At 46.7% G+C, this 24,882-nt stretch overlaps 1 protein-coding gene across 4 annotated transcripts in view; it reads left to right on the top strand.

Moving 5' to 3' along the window:
* LOC149347268 (transmembrane channel-like protein 6) overlaps window positions 1–24,882 on the top strand; it is a 93,874-nt gene that overhangs the window by 51,852 nt on the left and 17,140 nt on the right. For all 4 annotated transcript variants that reach the window (XM_089586963.1, XM_089586966.1, XM_089586964.1 and 1 more), the window contains 8 exons: window positions 1,839–1,973; window positions 5,099–5,277; window positions 7,227–7,409; window positions 11,020–11,184; window positions 14,767–14,883; window positions 15,693–15,847; window positions 19,149–19,299; window positions 22,933–23,094. In XM_089586963.1, the coding sequence (XP_089443089.1) occupies window positions 1,839–1,973; window positions 5,099–5,277; window positions 7,227–7,409; window positions 11,020–11,184; window positions 14,767–14,883; window positions 15,693–15,847; window positions 19,149–19,299; window positions 22,933–23,094 (1,247 nt within the window). The remainder of the gene's footprint in view (window positions 1–1,838; window positions 1,974–5,098; window positions 5,278–7,226; window positions 7,410–11,019; window positions 11,185–14,766; window positions 14,884–15,692; window positions 15,848–19,148; window positions 19,300–22,932; window positions 23,095–24,882) is intronic.

Below are 24,882 nucleotides of genomic sequence, written 5' to 3'. Positions count from 1 at the left end.
GTTGTGGTCTCTGCGAGCACCACAGCAGTATAGGAAATCTATGATTTCGAGAGGCTCTTCGGGATCCATCCAGGTTTCAGCAAAGCAAAGTACAGAGGAATGGCGCAGAATGTGATCGTGGTGTACGTCCTTGGCATGTGCGGCAAGGGAGCGTACGTTAAGAATGTGGTTGTGAATGATGAATCAAGTGCTGCCAGCGAATGACGCGTCCATTGGCTGTCTGCGTGTGTTACTGATGTGTGGTTAACATGTTAAGCTTCACCTGTAAGAGTGGAACGCGACAGCGTCTTGCAACGCTGCCAGGGAGTCCACAGAACGCCATCGCCAATTCGGCTGTACGCCTTGCTGGACGGTAAATTTATTTTTTGAGGAAAGGAAATGTATCTCTCTCGCATATCTGGGTGGACACCTGCACCTCGCCGTAAGGGAAAGGGGGAAGATGGGAGTGAACGAAGACGCCGTATTAGCTAGACGCGCCTTTGTTCATTCCAAACCATTCAGCTGGCATTACGGAGTGGCTAGCGTGCTCGTATCGCACTCCGGAGACCCTGGTTCGATTCCCCGACTCGACCAATTTCGTTCTCGGTTTTATTGTTTATTGTTTTATGCGGTCTAACTAGAAAGGTTAATTAGGCTATTTCATATTTATATTATTGTATTTCTATCCATCGTGTTCTGTCATTAACCTGTCAATTGTTGGAACTGTCTAGGATGTTCGACACAACGTATATGAAACGAGCAACGTCTTACTGAGTGGGGAAGTGCGTGGTGGTGGAGGGAACGCGGCTTCGTACTTATCTGTTTTTTTTTTCAGCAGCGTCTCCTTCCGCGGACGCTGTTGTCGCTGCGGCGCGCGTCTTTCTTTTCTTTTCTTCTGACCTCTTCATTCTCATCTATATTAATTAGGCTAATTGATTAATTAAGCAATTAACTAAACTCAGTCCAACTTAGTTGCAGCATCACTATACGATCCCTTTGATTGGTTGCATGGTTACTAGCCAAAGTACAATTGGCCCCATTTGAAATTCGCGCACTGTGACGTCACGAGCATTTCGACCAATTGAAAAGCGTGACATTGGGGGCGGAGCTGGTTACGAGGCCGACGACGACGCGAAACCCAGGAACGGACGCCAAAGAGCTGCGCTCTAAAAAATTGGAGGGGACACTTAAGCTCTGCCTGAAGGGTATGACGCAATAGCTTCAGTGGGCTAACGCCCGTATATGCGGAATTGGTCACTCTCTACTTGACATTCATAGATCCCTGGGAGTCCTCGCACCACTTCTGGTGCAGTGCTGCAGCGGTAAAGGCGGAGCTTAATTTTCGCCCATTTGTCTCAACATAACAATGACTGCCCACTACTCCAAACTGGTGATGATGATGTCGAGTGCTTGAAAGACTCCGTAACCGCCGGCTGTAAGAAGCTGGTGGTGTGACCTCAAACATCCACAGTATGAAGTGCATAGGGCATCACTGTAGTGTGCTTGTGAAAGTGGCCTGTGACAGTGCTACCCGTATTCAATTTTGAGGTGCCTTTTCTATCTTTATAGGGTTCATTATCAGTGAGAGGGGCATCTTTGTCTCTAGAAACCGATAATCAATCAGTACAGATGAACTTCAATTTCTCCTCAACGTGCTTTTAATACTGTTTTAGTGGCACTGCGCGTAGATTGCAGCATTGAGATGATTACAGTTTGCACCGCGATTTATAAACAAAGTGCACCTGAGTTTGCTTTTGTTGGATGCTTCTTGTGGCTGAGCAATGTGCATATCTGTGTGTAATCACGTTTCGGAGTGCGCAGTTACAAACTGCTCTGGCCGCCACGCCCTTCCCTTGCAGTGGAGGGATCCGAAGAGGACGAAAACGGCTACGTGCACTCGTCCCGGGTGGACGCGGGTGGCACGGAGCCGCGGCGGCCCAGCGTGCCGTTCCACACCCGCAATCTCATCAGGCAGCTGCCCTCGAGGAATCTCGGCAAGTGGCCTTCTCCTCTGTGCTCCAACACATTCACTGTGTGGCATAATAGAGTGGCACATGCATGGAATGGTAGGAGTAATTAATTGGTTGCAAGGAAAAGAACAGTGACTTTCTCACTCGGGGTAGATGGAACCTGCCACAGTGCCTTAGTGGCTGTGGTGTTCAGATGCTGGCCTCGAGGGTGCGAGATTGAACCCGAGTCATGCTTGCCATGTGTCATCATCATCATCATCAGCCTGACTGCGCCCACTGCAGGGCAAAGGCCTCTCCCATGTCTCTCCAACTGACCCTGTCCTTTGTCAACTGCGACCACCGTATTCCCGCAGACTTCTTGATCTCAACCGCCCACCTAACTTTCTGCTTCCCCCTTCTGCGCTTGCCTTCTCTTGGAGTCCGCTCCGTTACCCTTAAGGACCAGTGGTTATCTTGCCTTCACATTACATGCCCTGCCCAAGCCCATTTCTTCCTCTCGATTTCAACTAGGATGTCGTTAACCCGCGTTTGTTCCCTCACCCACTCCGCCCTCTTCCGATCTCCTAACGTCACACCTATCAGTTTCCTGTCCATGTATCGATGGAGGCGAAATGCAAAAGCGCCCGTGTTGTGTGTGAACGGCGAACGCTAAAAAACCCCAGTGGGTCAAAATTAATCCAAAGTCCTGCACTGTGGCATGTGTCAGGGATCATTTGCAGCTTCAGGACGTTAGGCTGTACCCTACCATGACAGAGTGGACAGGCAAGTTGAATTGGGGGAGGGGGAAGGGACGGAGTGAAGGGTGGGCAACAGAAATAGTTGCTGTTGTGATGCACTCCGTGGTATTGGTTCTGACCACCTGAAGTTCTTTTCAACATGCAAATTAAATGATGCCATTTCTCGTCTTGCATATTTCGGTGGTACACAGTTAGAGCACTTATTGGGCCCCGCCGCGGTGGCTCAGTGGTTATGGTGCTCGGCTGCTGGCCCGAAAGACGCGGGTTCGATCCCGGCCGCGGCGGCTGAATTTCGATGAAGGCGAAATTCTAGAGGCCCGTGTGCTGTGCGATGACAGTGCACGTTAAAGAACCCCAGGTGGTCGAAATTTCCGGAGCCCTTCGCTACGGCGTCCCTCATAGCCCGAGTTGCTTTGGGACGTTAAACCCCAATAAACCAAACCGAACCAAACATTTACAGCAGAACATCCTGCTTTAACGATGGTGGCTGTTGCAATCATCAGCTTGTAAGACTTGTGGGGCTCGGCTTTGTTTCTGTTTTCTGAGGTCACCAGGAGGTGCTACCATTTCTCTCTGTTATATACGTGTGTGCACACAACACTCTCCTTTCTTTTCCGCCATTGTTGCCTTTCCCTCCAGTAGGGAGTGGTAAACTAGAGCCTGTGGGCATTCTTTTGCCATCACTTGTTTTTTTCATTTAACCCTTTGAAGGTTTTTGCCCTATACGTACGGCGGCGGTTTTCTGTCCCACAAGGTCTTTGCCGTACGGGTACGGTTTCGATCTTCCGTTTGAAATTTTGCGCCAAAAGAACAATGCGTGCTCACTGGGGGGTGCTGCCACCTCTTAGGACTTACAAGAAGTGTTTGAATTTTGTGCTGCCTTCTTACGGAGATAAGCAGAAGTTATGTCTAGCTTAGCGCGGCGGCACAGACTGCGGCAACACCCCTTTTGTAGTTTTGGTTTCGCCACGTGATCGCAGCGGAGTCGCGCGAAATTTGAGTTTTCTTTTTGTCAGCACTATCTTGCAGGGGCTGCCGAAGTTGATTTCTATCTTTATTGGCGCTGCTCTTAGCTTGCTTATCACCGTTGCTCGCGAGGTATTCTCGCCCGCTGTGGCAACGCGCCTAAGTGGTTTCGATTCCGCCACGGGATCGCAACGGAGTCGCGCGAAACGTGTTTTCTCTTTGTGGGCACTGTTTTGCAGAGGCGGCAAAAGTTGATTTCTATCTTTATTGGTGCTGCTCTTAGCTTGCTTATTACCGTTGCTCGCGAGGTATTCTCGCTCTCTGCGGCATTTTCCAGTTGTGAGTGATGCTGTCACCAAAGTACTGTTCCTAATTTTTTTTTACGATTTATTCTCGATTATATACATTTTGTAGATTCAAGATCCGCAATAAAGTAATTTGACCACCTGGGAAAGTTTTCTTCAAAATAATTCGACCCTCAAAGGGTTAAGGTTGGTCGTGTAAGAATTCAGCATTTAAATGCAGTATCACCATAAATTTACCAACTAATTAGGTGTGTAAAGTGCAACTACATGTTCTGCCAAGGTAGTACAGAGGACGTTTCGGCGGCTGAACTTTCCTCACGTGTTCCGCAGAGAAAAATATGAAGGTTTCTTAGTGTTATACACAAAAGCAACAGCATTTTTTGCTAGCGTGTGTATAAAAATCTCCGTTTTCTCTGAGTAAGACGTGAAAGGAGTTTAATATCCAAAGCATGCTCCGTATCTACTGTGGCCACGATTGGGCATGTTTTCTGTGCATGGCTGCGAACGATGAACATAGTAATTTGCAACACCCCCCCACCCCCCACCACCACCATGCCATTGGCTTGGATGTCTGAGCGTTCGCTTTTGTTTGAGGAAATTAACGGTAGATTGTTTTGAGCCACATACTCAATTTTAAGAGTGTTAGCTCTTGATCATCACGTTTCGAGATTTCGTGGGGTCTGCTACCACCCTGAGATCACAGCGCCATCTGTGGCAGCAACTAGAAAACAGCACATCTAGTATTGACACTTGTAGTGCCATCCACAATAGCATTGTAGAAACAACCATATCAATTCTAGTAAACCAAACAGCTAATGCTCGCTTACTTCAACGTCGCGGTGGCAGCCTTTTTGGCACTGCAATATTATTCTGAATGTCCACATTTTGCGCTGTGTGGTCCAGGAGATCATCCAGTACAGCTGCCGTGCATTGAATGACTATTCAGGAGAGAAATTTACGAGCTTCATTCCCATGCCAGAAGTGTACACAACGCACATGAAATAAAATAGGCTCTCCTGACCAAGCAGCAATTGTCAGTAGCCAGTCTAAACAGAAGCACTTGCATGGAGGCGCCTGATTGCTGAGAGCAGAAGAGTGCCGTGTAGTAGCAAAGAAGGGGACGTTGTGGCTGGTCCTGCAGAGGACCTCAGCACATCGGAGCCAGACGCGGTCATCTCGGAGAAGCCGCAGGGTGACAAGGCCCCGTCTGCGGAGGCAGGCAGCAAGCGGGAGCGGGATAACTGGCGTTACCTGACCCTGCGCGTGCGTGCAGCCACGGCCAACAATGCCAGCGACCTGAGCGCCGACGACCTCTACAACGTAAGTGGCAGCAGTGGGATGTGACATAGCCACTGCAGGTTGGGCTGGTCGGAGGCAGTCCGTGACGAAAAAAAAAGCTGAATGATGCTTAACCTGCCCGGAAGGGTACAGAGTGATAGCGTTCTCCCTGCCGTGCGAGCACTCCTACCAGCAGCCTATGCAACTACCTCTCCGAAACTGGTCTCCACTCCTTCTTTTAACTTTCTGCAACCTACATTCCACTCCCGCTTTCTCAACTTATGCCTCATGGCAGACTTTTCGAATAAAAAAAAAATTCTCTTTCATAGCTTTATAGATCGCAGAGAGTTTTCATAATGCTACTGACGCTGTGGGGGGCAGTGGTTAAGTGATGCACTGCACAGCCGCTGGTGGAGCTTGTGAGACCTAGGTTGCTTCTACCGTATTTACTTCTGTAGTTTATGCACCCCCCCCACCCTCATCTTTTTACTCGGCTTTTTGGAAACTTTTACGCACATATTTTGCGCTCTCTGCTGTGCCACACCACAAGCATGCACACAGGTGCGTGCAAAGCAGGCTTGGGAGGATCTGCGTGGCCATGTCGCCTTGTGTGGTCGTGAAAGATGCGAGTGGCAAGGGTACAAATTGTGCACCGTTTATCTGGCTTGCTCACGCTAGCGGTCGCCCTAACCCGAAACTACTAAACCGTTTGCTGTTCAGTTTGCCGCTAGTCAGCCGAGGGCGCCACTTTATCAACCGTTATCTCCTTTGCATCATTTAGTGTGCGTATGGACATAGTAACTATCATTCCCACTCAGCCATCTTGATTAGCAGCGTATGAAGCATATATTGTCTGTGTTCCTAGACTGCAGCTAAATTATTGGTTTCCTAGACCTGATGGTGGATACTACCCTTTCTTCCAAGCTCAGCCATCCTGCTGCCACGAAAACAAGCGGCTCTTGGCGCCATATTGCGCCCTATTGTTTGGATCGCAGCTCGCAGGCAACCTGTAACTGAAAAAGACATGTGGTCACTGGAGCTTCTCCATTGCAAGTGACGCTGGTACAGTTAAAAAGGCCAGCACTGACGTTCTGTTGACGGTTGCATCATCTCTTGACCCCCCCAAGAATATCCTAGCACATACAACAACTGCATTGAAGCATTTTTGTCAGCTTACACCTAAATAGTTGGGGCTGAGGCATACACTGACTCCTGCCTACAGTGAGCACCCCTCCAGCCATATTCTTTTGCGGTGGCTCAGTGGTTATGGTACTCGGCTGCTGACCCAAAAGATGCGGGTTCGATCCCGGCCGCAGCGGTTGAATTTCTTTGGAGGAGAAATTCGAGGCCCGTGTACTGTGCGATGTCAGTGCACGTTAAAGAACCCCAGGTGGTTGAAATTTCCGGAGCCCTCCACTACGACGTCTCTCATAGCCTGAGTCGCTTTGGGACGTTAAACCCCATAAACCAAACCAAACCATCTTTTGTACAGTCACATGTGACTAGGGCCTCGTTCTAGCCATTGCATATTCACCCATATGTAGCACAAGTGCGAATGTTGAAGTTGAAAGATCTTTATTTTGATGGCATACATGCTTAAAGTTGCCACAGGCCGAAAGTGAAAGAAGATAATTGAAAAGTGCCTATGGCCCTTGCAATACAGCAAGGGTTGCTTTACATGCATTGCGCAAGGGTGCAGTGCAAAGGTCACTTTTGCCATCCCGGCACAAGGAAAAGTACTAACTTCAGTTATTCAGGCGTGTTAATTCACTTACTGTGTGCAGGGTGAGTTTTTACATCCGTTATCAAAAGAGTTTGGGTTAAGTTTGTGTAAACATGGTATGCATGGCCCCAATGGCTAGGCCCCAAATGGCCCCAAATGGCTGGGCTCTTTGTGCATGTATGCATGCATTTCTTCCGCGAAAGCTCTTCACTTGTAAGCTGAATGAAAAGCCTGGATGCACCATTGGCACTTCTCTTCGCGAATGCAGATCCTGCGGGCAGACAGCAACTTCTCCGAGGCCGTTGCCCTGGCCACCCTACGCAACTCCAAGCAGAGCCTGACCCTCAAGCGCTCGGTCAAGCGCCGTCTGACGTCTTCTCGGGCCGATCACGCTGGCGCCGCTCACCGCAGCGTCTCGTGGTGGCGGAGGACCAAGTTTTCGCTTGCCATGGTAAGGTCGGAACAAGTGGTGGTATATAGCCTGCACATCGATGACATCGCAATCACTAGTCACGCGGTGTACACATGGCAAGCAGTCAGTGGTGATGCAAGATTGTAAAATGAATCCCATTTATGGAAAACAGATCTACCTGAATGCATTTCCAGTGCGGCTTCATGCGAATGTTAATCTGCCTTTTTAAGGCGGAAGCCTTTAATGCCTCATTGTTGTCGACAGAAGGTTGTCAGCAGAGGTGTCACGCTGTTCGGTTGGTCAAAATGGTTATGACATCAGAGTGCGCGGATTCGCAGTAATGAGGTCACCCACGGATGCCTGACGCCCCTTTTGGAGCAGACGACAACTAATAAAAAATAATTGTCATCTGCTCCAAGAGGGCGCATAAGGCGTCCGTGGGTGACCACATTACATACCTCATTAGTGCGACATACCTCACTAGTGTGGATACAACCGAACTCATCGAAGCAGAGAGTCGTGCTAAAGAAGCAATGAAAAGTGTGTAGTTGTAATGTGTAGTCAAATAAAGCACTAGTACAGCACAAACAGTCTTGCAGTCAATGCCAAACAGTGCGCCAGGAAAGGCTTTCGCCTTGCAGCACTTTAGAGAGCCAAAGTGCCCCTTGAATTTTTTCACAAGATGTGGCGCCCTCTGGGGGGAGTGGCGAAAATTTGTCTCCTGCCAGGGAGTGGCATCTACTGATTCATCGCCTATGGGTTGAAAACAAATGCACTTGGGAGACGCAGAAGCAGTTTGGTTCTACGAGGAGCCAGCTGTGTCTGTGAAGTGACAGGCGTGTACTTGACAGCTGGTGCCATCTGTTGCATGCGCCTGTCACTAGCATAAACTGCGCATGCACAATAGGAGCAGGTGGTTCCATTTTCAACCAGTGGATCTGTAGGAGAAGAGGCATGTATGTGCGGAACGGCCTTGTGAAATACGCGGATTTTTGGATAATACGAATTTCAGATAATGGAACCTTTTCTCCCCCCCCCCCCCCCGCGATCCTTTGAGATTTGAGATTCTACTGTAGCTGAGGAGTTTATGTGGATAATACAAATTTTGGATAATGTGAGCCTTTTCTCTCCCCCACGATCCTTTGAGATTCGAGATTCTACTGCAGCTGAGGAGTTTATGTGGATAATACGAATTTCGGATAATGTGAGCCTTTTCTCCGTTTTCTCTTGAGATTCGTATTCTATTGTAGCTGAGAAGTTTGTGTGGATAATACGAATTTCGGATAATGTGAGCCTTTTCTCCGTTTTCTCTTGAGATTCGTATTCTATTGTAGCTGAGAAGTTTGTGTGGATAATACGAATTTCAGATATTGTGAACCTTTTCGCGCAGTCCCTTGACATTTGTATTCTACTGTAGCTAAGAAGTTTGTGTGGATAATATGAATTTCGGATAATCGAATAATGTGAACCTTCCCCCCCCCCCCCCTTCCGTTGTCCCTTGAGATTCGTATTCTATTGTAGCTGAGAAGTTTGTGTGGATAATACGAATTTCTGATAATGTGAACCTTTTCCGCAATCCTTTGAGATTCGAGATTCTACTGTAGCTGAGGAGTTTGTTCCTGAAGACGTCTCTGTTAAGTTATTCGCAGACGACTGTGTTGTGTTTAAACAAATTTCATCCGAACATGACCACAGCTCTGTACAAAAAGCTGTTTTTGCCATTGTAGAATGGTGTCTGAAATGGGCTATGGAACTTAATAGTGAAAAAACTGTTCTCTTATGTATAACTAGAAAAAAGTCTCCCAGTTTGCTGCCTTACCTTCTCCGTGGTAATTTGACTTTGGAAGTTGAGAAATATAAATATTTAGGTGTAACCCTCGACAGGAAGTTAAAATGGTCATCACACATTACTAATATTTCTACAGCTGCATTATGTAAGCTATGGGTTTTACGAAGAAAGCTAAAAACTGCCCCAGTACTCATAGAAAAATTGGCTTACGCAACTTGTGTGCGGTCTTTACTCAAATATGCTTCAGTCGTGTGGGACCCGTACACGTCCTTGAAAAAGTCAACAGGAAAACGGTTAGGTTTATATTCGGAAAATGCAAAAGGGAAGACTCTCCCTCGCAGTTAATGATATCAAATAACATTCCTACACTAGAAACCCGCAGAAAGATTAATAGATTGGTATTCTTGTTTAATAGTTTAACAGGAAAAAATAAACTCAAGCTTCCGGAGTGCATTAAGCGTCCTCTAGTGAGAAGGACTCGGAGCGTTCATGAGCATTCACTTACTCCCCTTTTCGCCAAAACTAACAGTTTTAAATACAGTTTTTTCCCTAGAACTGTACAAGATTGGAATTCATTACCGGCATCTGTTTTTCCTCCCAAAATTTTTCTGATGTATTAAATCGTCTACTTACCTGCTAATATTGTTTATATATATGTTTTGTATCCGTGTGCTGCTAATATTGTATAATTTTATTCTTTTGGTTATGTAACAATGTAAATTCACTCCTGCTTGGGCCAAGCAGTGGCCTGCAGCATTCTGAAATAAATAAATAAATTATGTGGATAATACGAATTTCTGATAATGTGAACCTTTTCTGCAATCCTTTGAGATTCGAGATTCTACTATAACTGAGAAGTTTGTGTGCAGGCAGGGGGTTATTATTTTTCAATCTGTTTAGGTTGCCCCAACCTAATATATATGTAGCCAAGGAGCCTGTTGTATCTAGTGAGGTGAGCCGGGACGCGTTAGTTTTTATTTTTTTTCTTTCCTTGTCCCACCGTACATTTTGTAGCTGAGTAATAAGCCGCCAGTTTGCGTGTGGGGAACCTAAATGCCTTTGTGGGTCTTTCAGTTAACAGTCACCATTAACCCAAAGTTTGTACGAAATAACCTCGTGCCCTAACTCAGGATAAGGTCATGCCACGTAGTGCAGCCTGTTCATTCAGAATAAAGCCAATTGTACGGGACACGCAGTTTGAAAGCACTTGTTGCTGGGCCATTTGGTGCAGATTGCTGTGAAGCCACCAACTAACCTAGCAGCAGCTTTTGGTAAACTTTTGTTATTGGAAGTGTAGGCTAGTTGGTTGCTCGTGACTTCTTCAAGGCTCGGCTCATCGCATATGCTCGTGGTGGTGCTGCTACCAAACGACCTTGAGTTGCCGTTGCCTAGCAACCGCTTCAGCTGCACTCCAACCCGAGTTGCTACCCGAGCTTACCTGGGTAAGCTCGGTTAAGTTCGGTCAAGTTCAGAGCAACGTCGCGCCAGTTGCACGAGAGGTTGCTAGGGGAGAGCAACATAGGTTGCACAATTCCTAGCGGTGGCTGTGATGGAAACAGCCACCTGCAATGCAGTGGCGCATCTCTTAACCGCTGCGCCAGAAAGGGTATGAGGACTCCCAGGGATCTAGGAATGTGTAAAATAGAGAATGACCTTCTGCATATATGGGAGTTAACCCATTACGCTATCGTGTCATACGCTTAAAGCGGAGCCTAAGTGCCCCCTCCAACTGCAGAATGAACACCTGCTTTCGCAGGTCTACTCGGTTTAACTACATTAAGCCCCTGTCAATCTTTTGCTTGTCCAGGCCAAAAAGTCTGTGGGGACATAACAGAGTTCTCTTCCGTATGTTCCCACCAGGGGGTGCAGCGGGTGAAGCGCAACCTGTGGGACGCCCTCTCCCACGTGGACCTCTGGCACAGCCACCTCAAGGACATCCAGGGCAACTTTGGCTCCGGGGTGGCCTCCTACTTCCTCTTCCTGCGCCGCCTGCTGGCACTCAACCTCTTCATGGGGGCCCTGCTGGTGAGGGGCATGACCTTGACATGACCTTGAGCCTTGACCGAGGTTTGGGGGTACTGCGGGTTGAAGTGGATCAACAGTTCAGATTAACCCTTTGTAAGATGCATATGCTTGTCTGATTTCGTGCTCAACGTCTTCATGAGCACCCTGCTGGTGAGACTCTTGACCTTGACATGACCTTGAGCCTTGACCGAGGAAAGCGTGTCAAATGGGAAACTTCATTCGGTCTTGGGGCAGGCTTGGGGTTACAGCACGTTGAAATGGATCAACAGATTAACCCTTTGTAAGGTGCATGCTTGTCTCATTTCACGCTGTTTAATATCCTTGTCTCTCATGCGTACAAATTTTGAAATTGCACTCAGGATTACCCTAGCAATTGAATGGCATCACTTTCAAGTCGTTTTGACCACCGGTTTCGTGGATAAAAGGGTGCACATTTGTGCACATTACTTTGCAGGGAAAAAAACCTCAAATATCCGTATTTCGTCTAACTATGCATAAGAAAGCTTGCAGTAGAATTTAAAATTGAACATTAGAACAATTATGAGATGGTTGATAGACGGAAAAGGCTGAATATTCAGCTCAACCGTTTATTTTTTTATTTTTCCTCTGATATGGGTTGTAAGAACATGCAGAAAACCAAGGAGGCCTATTAGCGAAAGACAAAAACATGCCGATTTATGGTTTATGGGAGGATTTAACGTCCCAAAGCAACTCGGGCTTGAGGGACGCCACAGTGAAGGGCTCCGCAAATTTCGATCACTTGAGGTTCTTTAACATGCACTGACATCGCACAGTACACGAGCCTCTAGAATTTCGCCTCCATCGAAATTCGACCGAGAGTTCCGCTCTTCACCTGCCACCTGCTATAGCACCAGCTATGATGACACACCAGCAGTAATGAAACACTAGTTGTAACGAAATACTGGCTCTAATGAAACACTGGCGATAGCGACTGGGGACACTTCAGTGGGAGGTGACAGTGATTGGGTTCTATAGTCAGGTGCAAGTCAAGAAAAAGCGGCTTTTCCTCGCCAATGGACCCCCCCTTCCCACCAATGACATCATTCGATTCTCGTCAACCTGCTAGCATGAGTAGCGTTACAATATCAGGGAGGGACTCTCCCTGGCAATGCTAGAACAATGTAAAGGTTTGGGCGAGTTGGTGGCAGGTCATTCTTAAAACAGCGCGAAAAAAGACAAGGACACAGAGGAGAGACGTACACACCTGTGCTCATGTGTATGTCTCTTCTCTGTGTCCTTGTCTTCTTTATAAGAATGCAAGGAGAGCACTATCCTCTTCAACCTGCCACTCTCTGTATTGTCACACTAGCAGGCTGACATACACACGTCTCTTTGCATCCTTGTCTTTTTTCACACTGTTTTAAGAATGTAGAGAGAGGGCTATCCTCTTTAACCTGCCACTCTCTGTGTTGTCACATTAGCAGGCTGACATACACACGTCTCTTTGCATCCTTGTCTTTTTCGCACTGTTTTAAGAATAGAGGGAGAGGACTATCCCCTTTGACCTGCCATTCCCTGTATTGTCACATTAGCAGGCTGACATACACACGTCTCTTTGCATCCTTGTCTTTTTTCACGCTGTTTTAAGAATGGAGGGAGAGGGCTATCCTCTTTAACCTGCCACTCCCTGTATTGTCACACTAGCAGGCTGACATACACACGTCTCTTCTCTGCACCTCGTGTGTATGTCTCTTCTCTGCATCCTTGTCTTTTTTCACGCTGTTTTAAGAATGCAGGTATAGGGCTATCCCCTTTAACCTGCCACTCCCTGTATTGTCACACTAGCAGGCTGACATACACACGTCTCTTCTCTGCACCTCGTGTGTATGTCTCTTCTCTGCATCCTTGTCTTTTTTCACGCTGTTTTAAGAATGCAGGTATAGGGCTATCCCCTTTAACCTGCCACTCCCTGTATTGTCACACTAGCAGGCTGACATACACATGTCTCTTCTCTGCACCTCCTGTGTATGTCTCTTCTCTGCATCCTTGTCTTTTTTCACGCTGTTTTAAGAATGCAGGTATAGGGCTATCCCCTTTAACCTGCCACTCCCTGTATTGTCACACTAGCAGGCTGACATACACACGTCTCTTCTCTGCACCTCGTGTGTATGTCTCTTCTCTGCATCCTTGTCTTTTTTCACGCTGTTTTAAGAATTCAGGTATAGGGCTATCCTCTTTAACCTGCCACTCCCTGTATTGTCACACTAGCAGGCTGACATACACACGTCTCTTCTCTGCACCTCGTGTGTATGTCTCTTCTCTGCATCCTTGTCTTTTTTCACGCTGTTTTAAGAATGCAGGTATAGGGCTATCCCCTTAACCTGCCACTCCCTGTATTGTCACACTAGCAGGCTGACATACACACGTCTCTTCTCTGCACCTCGTGTGTATGTCTCTTCTCTGCATCCTTGTCTTTTTTCACGCTGTTTTAAGAATGCAGGTATAGGGCTATCCTCTTTAACCTGCCACTCCCTGTATTGTCACACTAGCAGGCTGACATACACACGTCTCTTCTCTGCACCTCGTGTGTATGTCTCTTCTCTGCATCCTTGTCTTTTTTCACGCTGTTTTAAGAATGCAGGTATAGGGCTATCCCCTTTAACCTGCCACTCCCTGTATTGTCACACTAGCAGGCTGACATACACACGTCTCTTCTCTGCCTCGTGTGTATGTCTCTTCTCTGCACCCTTGTCTTTTTTCACGCTGTTTTAAGAATGCAGGTATAGGGCTATCCCCTTTAACCTGCCACTCCCTGTATTGTCACACTAGCAGGCTGACATACACACGTCTCTTCTCTGCACCTCGTGTGTATGTCTCTTCTCTGCATCCTTGTCTTTTTTCACGCTGTTTTAAGAATGCAGGTATAGGGCTATCCCCTTTAACCTTCCACTCCCTGTATTGTCACACTAGCAGGCTGACATACACACGTCTCTTCTCTGCATCCTTGTCTTTTTTCACGCTGTTTTAAGAATGGAGGGAGAGGGCTATCCCCTTTAATCTGCCACTCCCTGTATTGTCGCACTAGCAGGCTCATAAGAACTTAGCCTATGCCATTGGCTGAAAGGGGGTTCTATGATGGGGAAAAGTCTCATTCTTCTTTACTTGTATCCATCTGACTGTAGTGAGAATAGTGGCTTAGTGTAGTTACAAGTAGCGTAGTGGTTGCAGTGCTCTAGGCTGCAGAAAGATAGCACAGCAGGAGAGGAGGTTGAGAACAATGCTCTCGTATTTCCTCCGCGTCAGTCCGATTGATAGCCCCCTCAATTTTTTTCCACGCTAATGCCGCCATCGCCGCAGAACCGGGCAGCTCGCCCTTAAGAGCTGTTGTGCTAAAACAACACAACAAGACAGAGCATGCGCACAAGAGGCAGATAGGCATTTTTATGTACAGTCTCATGTTGCTGTTTGTATCTGGAGTAGTTCACTACCAAAGCTAATTATGGGAAACCACTTAGACCTACTTGGAGCTTTACCAGTATTAACAGGGAAATGGTGTGCGGTTTCGAGCGAACTGCTTCAGGGTGTGACGCCGGCACCCTTGTGACCGTCCGTTCTTTCCAGATGGGGTTCGTGACAGTGCCTCAGCTGATCTATCAACGGTCCCCGTCAGCCATGCGGTCGGACTACTCTGGCGACGTCGGCTACGAGCAAGCTTTTTTCAACATCTTCACTGGAGCGGTAGGTCTTCGTACCGCACGAGGGAGGTGTAGGTAGCCAATAATGGCTACGCATGGACAAATTCACTTAAATTTGCATTTTTTAATTTCTGTCAAATTTGGGCAGAGTACAGGCTTCTTGGAGCACAGAGAAGTCTATATCATATTTCTCATCATCTCTCGTCCACCATAGAAGCGAGGGGTGGGTGTGGTTTGATGCAAGCCTTATCGTATCATTTTTTTTTTACGTGTCTTGACTAGACGGGCTATCGTCGGATGCATCTTAAGTCTGCAGTGAAGCTCTACCCAATTCAGGACCACAGCACACAATTCCTCCACAACAAAAAAAGTAGTCCATTATTCAAACTTGTTACCTAAACAGGAACCTAATCACAAGAAAAAAATTATAACCTCTAGAATTTTGATACCTGGCTTGTTTATTAAAGTCAAACATTAAAAGGCTGATTTCGTTTAATGCCATGATTTTCTAGTGGAGTAAGACAGGATGCCGCGAAAGCAAAGTTGCCACACGACTGCCTGACTGGCACTCCATGCGTTGGTTGACTCCTCCCACTGTACGGGGGTGAATTAAAAATAAAGACGGGAGCCGGATGTTAATCTCATTTAGATTAGGGAAATGGGCCACACGGGGCAATAGATCGAAGTTTCTAAGAATGCTCGGAACGTGTAGACCGAGTTTCTGTGGCAAAAAAACAAGTTCAGGTTCCTCTTCAGTGCACGTTTAAACCATTGGTTTCCAATATTGGGCTTATTACCTGTTCCAGTCAACGCCCAGTCCCTTGGCACGAGCCCCTTTTCTGTTGCCTGCAGGGCCTGTTTGCAGACACGGTGATGTACTACGGCCACTACACCAATGAGACGGTGCGGTGGCCACCACGCAACCCCCTGTCGTACGACCTGCCCCTGGCCTACTTCTTCGCCGTGGCCGTCTGCCTCTTCGCCTGCCTCATCACCCTGGCCTACAGGTGGGCATCACCACGTCCTCCCCTGGTTTTATTCTGCCACGAATGTCCTCAGTTTAGCATGCGTACGTTTGTTTACATATTAGTGTGCGGTAAACCACACACCAATATCCCTCAAGAGAAAAGTATACAACAGCTGTATCCTACCGGTACTCACCTGTGGGGCAGAAACATGGAGGCTAACAAAGAGGGTACAGCCTAAGTTAAGGACAACGCAGCTAGCTATGGAAAGAAAAATGATAGGTGTAACGTTAAAAGATCAGAAGCGGGCAGGGTGGGCGAGGGAACAAACGCGGGTTAATGACATTCTAGTTCAAATCAAGAGGAAGAAGTGGGTTTGGGCAGGGCATGTAATGCGAAGGCAAGATAAGCACTGGTCCTTAATGGTAACGGAGTGGATTCCAAGAGAAGGCAAACGTAGCGGGGGGCGGCAGAAAGTTAGGTGGGCGGTCGAGATTAAGAAATATGCGGGAATACGGTGGCCACAACTGGCAAAGGACAGGGTTCATTGGAGAGACATGGGAGAGGCCTCTGCCCTGCAGTGGGCGTAGTCAGGCTGATGATGAGTGTGCGGTTAGAGGATTTGTAAACCCCTGCGGTATAAAGTGAGCCTAGATCGATAGCTTTCCTTTCAGGGTCGTCAAATGACCAGATTACATTAAAAACGAGGCTTTTTCAAATGGAGTCCATGCACCAGATTTTGATTTTGTGTTCTTTAGGATGATTGTACAAGACCTTAGCAAGCATAAATTGCCGTGATCACTCTTTTATTTTGTGTTCTTTAGGATTATTGTGTAACACCTTAGAAAGCATAAATTGCCACGTACACCTTGCATACGTGTGGCAAATAATTTGTACCCGAATTTCTTCTCTTGTGTTTCAGTTTCGGTTGAAAAGGTTGAACGGTGGCAGCGACGTCATGGTTGACTTCAGGTCACTCGAGGTGTACAAAAGGGGGTGTAATGGCCACTTGTTTGCTCGTCTTCGTTTTGGCTCTTTTGCATAGCACTGGCAGTCAAATGAAATGGTGCAGGAGTGGTTACGGTGTAGTTTCTTCGGGCCTTACCTGACCTGCAGTCGACTTTTAACTTCATAGCCACCATTAAGGTGTTGAAAGTCTAACCAGAATTGCAATGTAGGAAATTCAAGTACAAATTCTTTACTGGGCATATGTGAATTCTACATCGTAATCCATCTACACTAATTTTTGTTATTGCCCATTGCAACGAGCAAAGCACACTACTGAACTTATGTTAGCTATACTCCTTTGGGAGAGAATTAGCATAAGCATGAAGTGCCTGTGGTGACGCACCGCACACTTTTCGTGAATAGAACACCGAGGCGACAGTCAAAAGCCGAAAGCCAAGTTGAAAGCCAAGTGGCCTCTCATACTGTGCCTTATGAAATGTTTCTGGGCGGTAGGAGCTTTCGGGGCATGATAGAATGAGGCAGTTTATGACTTTTTGGAAGAGTGTACCACACGAATACAAGTCTTCAGCGCAAATAAACCCAAAGTTCTGAAAATAAAAAAAAAAAACTGATGTTGTCATCGCACATAGCTGGCCCGATCCCAGTGCATGCTTTTGTGATGTTATGCTTGAAATTGCTGACCTGATCGAAAGGTTCCTAGCAGAGGAAGCAGCGTTCCGTGACAAACTAGGCAAGATGTATTCAAGATAGGTTGCATTATTTCAATTAAATGTTTCCTGTGAACGTTAAAATGTTTCCTTTCAACTTTGATACAGCAGTACCCACAGGAGCTTTCGCATTTGTTTCATGTAGGTAGCAGGCGTTTGGTGTATTGGCTTTGTCATGTGAGCAAAAGTATATTAACTCTTTAACCGCCGTCACCGCCATCGCTTTGGCTCAGTGGTTATGGTGCTTCGCTGCTGACCTGAAAGACCCAGGTTTGAATCCTGGCCGTGCGGCATTTCAATGGGAACTATGGGGGGGGCCTGAAGTAGTCCAGAGCCTTTCACTGCATCGTCTCCCGTAGCCAATGTGTCACTTTGGGATGTTAAATCTCACGTACCATTACTGATGAAGCTTGCCAGGAAAAGCAGTATCGTCATGACGAAAGGATGAAAAATGTGGTTCAAGCACTTGTGTCTTGTCCTCGTCTGTTGCTAACCTTCCTATCCTTTGAGTGCTGTGGCATTCTGTCTTTGACACGATGTTTATGTGATTGTCTCCCCCTGCCTGTCTTTCTTTCTCCCTTTTTCTCTTTTTCTGCTTCAGCCTGGAATTGTTGTGTGTAAGTTGACCTCTATATTCTCCAACTGCTCGGCACGAAAGCAGCGTTTAATATGGTGGCATGACCTGCAGCTTAAACTTATGACCGGTGTAATGGCACCGTGAAAACGAGAAACGTTTGATGAACCGATGTGCTTGCTGCCAGGTGTATGCAGTCTTTGTTGTTGCACAAGAATGTAAACCTAAGCGCGTAGGGGAACAACCGCTGTGGCTCGTGGTTATTAATGCTTCTTTTAGTCTGTAGCTCCTACTGCATCTTGGGCAGTAGAGCTAAACCAGCGAGCACCCCTTGTTCAGATACAAGGTCCACAAAAACAGCTAGTACTCTGAACTGCAAGGCAACAGGTTAAGTTACAAGTGCTGGCTTTTTTTTTTTCTCGTCTGTTGTTGGCACTGTGTTTCAAAATAATAAAAGAAATGGTCTTTTTGTTGTTGAGCAGAGGGATATCACCTTAATTGTTTCCTTCGGCCTTCACCTGTTTGCAGTCAGTGTGACAACTGTGTCCCCAGGGCCAGATTTGTGGGCATTTCTTGGAGGAGAAGGGTTGGAGATGTGGGGGGGGGGGGGGGGGGGGGGAACAGTCTTGTTTGTACAGTGCATTTCTTGAACTCTTCCGCGAAAAAATTTCAGGCGGTGTAATGTGAAGTGCAGAAAAAAGAATTCTCGCTCGGGAGTCCGCCCATCAATCCCTTTCTCCTTAAGCCCACCCTTGAAAATTTTTGTACAAACTGCAGACGCGGACAGTATGTCGGGGAGCATTGCAGAATGCTAGCATTTATCAAACTGCCAAAGAACAAATTCTTCAACCTGTTCCAGATTCGCACAATTCGGCACCCATCTGTCTTCCGGTGGTTCATGGTAGCGAGTTCTTTTTTTTTTTTGCCTTCCTGTCCTCTGGTTGCATGTCCTCAAAGCCTTCCGCGACAAGTACAAGCGTGCTAGAAAGGACGCTTCCCTGCCTGGCATGAAGTCTTTGAGCACCCGATATTGAGCGGTTCGGACCCTGATTAAAGTTGCGTTTGTGTGCGTCTTGCCTCCCTGCCCTGACAGCCTGACGCGGTCGTACAAGCAGAACTACATTGAGACGTCCATGGGGGTCAAGGACGTGTACTGTGCCAAGGTGTTCTCAGCCTGGGACTTCAGCATCGCGTCCCGCGAGGCAGCCATGCTCAAGTCACGCAGCATCTACAACGAGCTGAAGGTGAGGCCTGTCTCAGTGCTGCACTAGGTACCAAAGTATTGGTACTAAACAGGTGCCAATTTGGTACCACACAGGTACCTTTTCGGTACCAACTGGTATGAAGGTGAGGCCTGTCTCACTACTTCACTAGGTACCAAAGTATTGGTACCAAACAGGTACCTTTTTGGTACCAACTGGTATGAAGGTGAGGTCAGTCTCACTACTTCACTAGGTACCAAACAAAGTATTGGTACCAAACAGATACCGATTTGGTACCACACAGGTACCTTTTCGGTACCAACTGGTATGAAGGTGAGGCCTGTCTCACTACTTCACTAGGTACCAAACAAAGTATTGGTACCAAACAGGTACCGATTTGGTACCACACAGGTACCTTTTCGGTACCAACTCGTATGAAGGTGAGGCCTGTCTCACTACTTCACTAGGTACCAAACAAAGTATTGGTACCAAACAGGTACCGATTTGGTACCACACAGGTACCTTTTCGGTACCAACTGGTATGAAGGTGAGGCCTGTCTCACTACTTCACTAGGTACCAAACAAAGTATTGGTACCGAACAGGTACCGATTTGGTACCACACAGGTACCAATTCGGTACCAACTAGTATGAAGGTGAGGCCTGTCTCACTACTTCACTAGGTACCAAACAAAGTATTGGTACCAAACAGGTACCGATTTGGTACCACACAGGTACCTTTTCGGTACCAACTGGTATGAAGGTGAGGCCTGTCTCACTACTCCAAGTACTAAGTACGAAACGAAGAGATTCCTTATTTCCCCTTGTAGTGGACGCAGTCGCAAAGTGATCACGTGCGCTCATTTTTTTAAGAAAAGATGTCTTCCTGCTCATATACCATGCACTGAATGCGCCCCTAATTTTTGTAAATGTGTGTTTGAGCAAACCAGTTTGCTCGTTATGCGAATAGAGTCATTATTGTCAAAAATCTGCCTCTGGAATAGACATCTGTGTAAATTACATGCCTTTTTTTTTTCACCTAATCCACCCTGATAGATTCGTTTTTTTTAAGCTAAGTAATGCTCTGGAAATTAAATTTCTCGACAAGTGTTCTGAACTTCTGGCATTTCGTCATCACCAGCCCAAATATTACTGAAATGAAGAATGCTGGTGCATTGATTGAGAAATATATTATTATTTTATAGAGACTATTAGTAAATGAGGCTAATTTCTAAACGTCCAGGGGCAATTCAACTGCGCCAACAGTACTTGCACAGAAACAGTAAATCAGTGGCAAATTTTGTGTTGTATTGGTGCGATCGTTAGAAAGAGGGGTTAGCCTTTGCAGTTGGTGAACTCAAAGCATCGCTTCTGCATCATTTGGAGCTGACACATTGACTCTGTCTTGACAAGAGTAAGGAATAAAAAATGCTGGAATGCAGTTTCTGCAATACTTTGAGGAATCAGTATTGTTTTGCAATCAGAAACGTAAACTATTGGCATCTGTGCAGTGTGTGTCTTGCACGATATGCGGGGCGTTACCATGGCACTAAAACACCAGCTGTTGATTGAAGATGCATGGACTCTGCGCTGTGATTGGAGAGATCTCTGCAAACTTTGAAGCTTTCATTCTGCTGCGAGGCTTCCAGCGTGGTCTGGTTTGACAATAAGACCAAAAAGTAGCCGTGTGCAACTGTTCATTTCAACCCCTTAAATGAATCACGCCTGTTCAGTTAACTCGTACATTTAAGCAGTATTTAGTAAAGCTGAGATCTGGGCGAGTTGGTATGCATTCATACTGGTGAACAGCGCAAAAAGGCGGGTCAACAACAAGACAAGCGCTGACTATCAACTGGGTTTATTGAAGGACGGAAGGGTATATGTACGAAAACATAACACAAAGAAGTAAGAAGATAGTGTGAAAAGGGCCATGAAAATCAAAACTTATGTCACATGTGAAGTGATGTAAGCCAATTCCTTGTTGCTAAGTGCCACGGAAGGACTGCTGATGCATTCGTCACCTTGCCTGTGGATGTGATGCGCTTCCATTATTTCGCGCGTGAGCTTATCTTTATGGCGGAACAGAACTTCTGTCTTCTTGTACTCAGGTGCGCACTTGCACTTTTTGCAGCGGAACTTTGTGCGCGGAAGGCCGCCGTCTTGTTCCGATTTCCTTTCTTGCTCCCTTTCATGATGGCATTTGCACTTTTCACAGTGAGCGGCAACGTGGCTAAGAGGGTCACTTTTTCTGTAAAAGTGCAAATGCCAACATGAAAGGGAGCAAGAAAGGAAATCGGAACAAGACGGCGGCCTCCCGCGCACAAAGTTCCGCTGCAAAAAGTGCAAGTGCGCACCTGAGTACAAGAAGACAGAAGTTCTGTTCCGCCATAAAGATAAGCTCACGCATGAAATAATGGAAGCGCATTTCATCCACAGGCAAGGTGACGAATGCATCAGCAATTCTTCCGTGACACTTAGCAACAAGGAATTAGCATACATCACTCAACATGTGACATAGTTTTTGATTTTCATGGCCCTTTTTCACACTATCTTCTTACTTCTTTGTGTTATGTTTTCGTACATATACCCTTCCGTCCTTCAATAAACCCAGTTGATAGTCAGCGCTTGTCTTGTCGTTGTCCCGCCTTTTTGCGCTGTTCACCAGTATTAAGCAGTATTGATTTATGTTGTATATGCGTTTTGTGCACGGACTAAATCGTGTAGTTCAGTTCAACATGCAACCCATGCCTTGTACGGCTGTAACATGGAGACGTGCAAGGAGACCCAAGACAAGATGAAAGTTGGTAGTTTGGTGCATCATCTCATCTTTTGTCTCGCATCTGTTTTTCATCACTTGTCTTCACATTCTGACTGCACAAGGCTTGAGTTGCTATTTTGAACAGATTTAGTCTTTCTGGTCTTAACACTTGCGCAGACACTTCCCCACTATCTTCAGTCACCCTTTGCCTGGGGCTGGAAGGGTCAGAAGCACATTTAACCACATGGAAGCACGATGTTAAATTTGTTTAACTACCACCATTCCCACTTTGCATTGTGGCACGGACCGCCAAGATATGGCCACAAAGTAAGTAATGGGGCATTATCAGATCTCCACTATAACCATGCACCATGTTAAATTTGTTTAACTACCACCATTCCCACTTTGCAATGTTGATTTATCAGACCCTGCTCTTTCATTACCTAGTGTTCCTGGGTAGCTTGGTCAGTGGAATGACTGCTGGAGTATTGCAAGAAAGCCCGTGTCCCGACTCCTAGATGGCTGAAGGATTTTTTTTTCTCTCAGCTCAGGCCCGAAGTAAAGTTCACTTTCGAGAAGGCTGTCACAGTTTGTCATTGCTGTTACTAACTCTGCATGTTGCATTCATTGCTGTTACTAACCCTGCATGTTGCATGGTTATAGTGCAGATGTGATAACGCCCCGTTACTTTGCGGCCATGTCTTGTCGGTCTGTGCCATGTATTCGTTCATTAAAACTTCCTGTTGGGCGAGTTGGTAGTTTCCGTCCCGATCCTTCGGCCTATAAAAGGTGTGGCCTTCGACCAGTGAAGCCAATTGACAGTTAGCGCTTGTGTGTGTGTTTCATCTCTCTTGTCCGTGTCTTTGTTTGCACTATGAACCCTTCCCCATCAAGATGCATTCGTTGGTCGTGCTCTCAGGAGCTGCTGTCGATGGAGCGTCGTGCGGAGGAAGACCCACCCACGTGTGGAGCCCGCACGGGCAAGGCCCTGGCCCGCATCGCAGTCAACCTGGTCATCATGGGCATCATGACGGGCTCCGGGTGGCTGGTCTACGACCTGCTGCAGAAGAAGTCTCTGCAGGTATGGCTCTCGTCCTCCCTTATTCCGTTCCTCATGCTATTAGCCAGTGGCCAGTTCCGTTGGGAAGTGGGGCGGACACTGAGAAGAAGCTATTAGCTGCTTTTCTTTTTTTTTTTGCAGTTGGTTTCCTTTAAAGAAGTCATATTAGTGTCCACCTTCAAGGCTTATTCGCCTGCACACGAATAGTTGACTCAGATACCTATACTTATTTCATTGTTGTCATCATGATCATCAGCAGCAGCAGCCAGGCCACGTGTGCTGTAAGACGAAGCCACCTCCCAGAGCTCACTTATTCTCCCTGTCTTGCATTAACCCCAGCCAACAACAACAGGCAATTGAGAAGCAGCTCAATCACCTGATCATGCTTGCTTTATTTTCATTGTCATCTTTATCTGTTCTTACTGGATTTATGTTGTGTTAGTGCTGTAGTGCTGGCAGTCTCTTGCAGTAACAGAGTGTGCGCACAATTTGGGGAAATGAAGCCAGGGATGGCAGCTTCGCAAGACAGGGTCAATTGAAGCCCACTTAGACAGACCGTTGCCCTGCCATGGATGTGGCTTGGCTTGCGGTAATGAGGGCACTATGGTGATAATGTTTATCTGGCCACATTGTTTACCCTGCTTGCGACAGGTAAATAATTTTCACGCAGAAATTCTCTCACATTGGACATCCGGCTGTCTGTGAAGGATGGTGAGCACAACGACACCGATTGTTGTCAAGCGTGTGCGAGATCAACACTGATGTTGGGCTAGTCAGTGAGATAATTGTTCATTGCATTGAAAAGCAAGCCCGCACAGGCAGGATGCGTAAAAATGGTGGACACTCTTCTCTTGTGGCTTCCAGTGCATGGCTGAATAAGAAAAAGATCATTGGAACAGGATGGAACAAGGAGGGCAGTGTATGTAGTTGCCCTTGTCATAGTTTTGTTGCCCTGTCTCAGTGCTATTTGTAGGTTAGACAGTGTCTTGTGTGTGTGTCCTGTCTGTGTTCATGTTTTTGCTCTCTGCATCCTAGTGAATGGTTAGAGGATGGCCTGACACACACCGAAGGGCTGAGTGATTGATTGGGTAGCAGTTTGACCCAAACAATGGGTGCGTTCCAATACTCCCAAGTAGACGTCTACTTAGACGTCTTGCCGGACAGCGGCCATTTTGAGACTCGTTCCAATTTTCACGAAGCCGTCCAAGAAGACTGCTTCGCCGAAGTCCACATCGATGCAGGCTAACTTCCTGCCTAAAGATGGCGGAGCAGTTGGTGCAGTCAGAGCTGAGTGAGCCGTGCTCTTGGCGGGCACTGGAGCCCGGAGACGCACCATCTTTCAAGTGTCAGTCATTCCGTTAAGTTGATTTTTATAGGAACTGGTGGCAAATAAAGCCGTCTTTGTGGACCTACGATTATATTTGTGAATCGAGCGAGAGGAAATCGTGCGGGTGAGATCGTCTGCTATGCAGGTGAGATCGTCTGCTGAAGCGGTAGCGATGAACGCACCATTATTGCAGAAAAAAAAAATAAAATAAGAACTAGCAAACTACTAACAGCGCGTTTTTAACTTGTTTTATTAAGAATTTTTAAGAACATAGGAGTGCAACTATTCCCAAATGTTAGTTCAGTTTATATGCCGCAAGGTGGCGCATTAAGTAGACACGTTCCAATATCTAGACATGTAGACGGCTTCCTAGACGTCACACTAGACGTCTTGTCAGACGTCTAGAGAATTGGAACGTACCCAATGGTTTAGTATTGGTTGGCCTTGGTAAGCGACAAGGCCGTGGACAGAAGGTGCAATCC

This window comes from Amblyomma mixtum, chromosome 4, assembly GCF_055824585.1.
Source record: "Amblyomma mixtum isolate Tamu chromosome 4, ASM5582458v1, whole genome shotgun sequence".
Taxonomy (NCBI): Eukaryota; Metazoa; Arthropoda; class Arachnida; order Ixodida; family Ixodidae; genus Amblyomma; species Amblyomma mixtum.
Note: the sequence above shows the minus strand (reverse complement) of the source record. Positions and strands in the feature narration are given on the sequence as shown.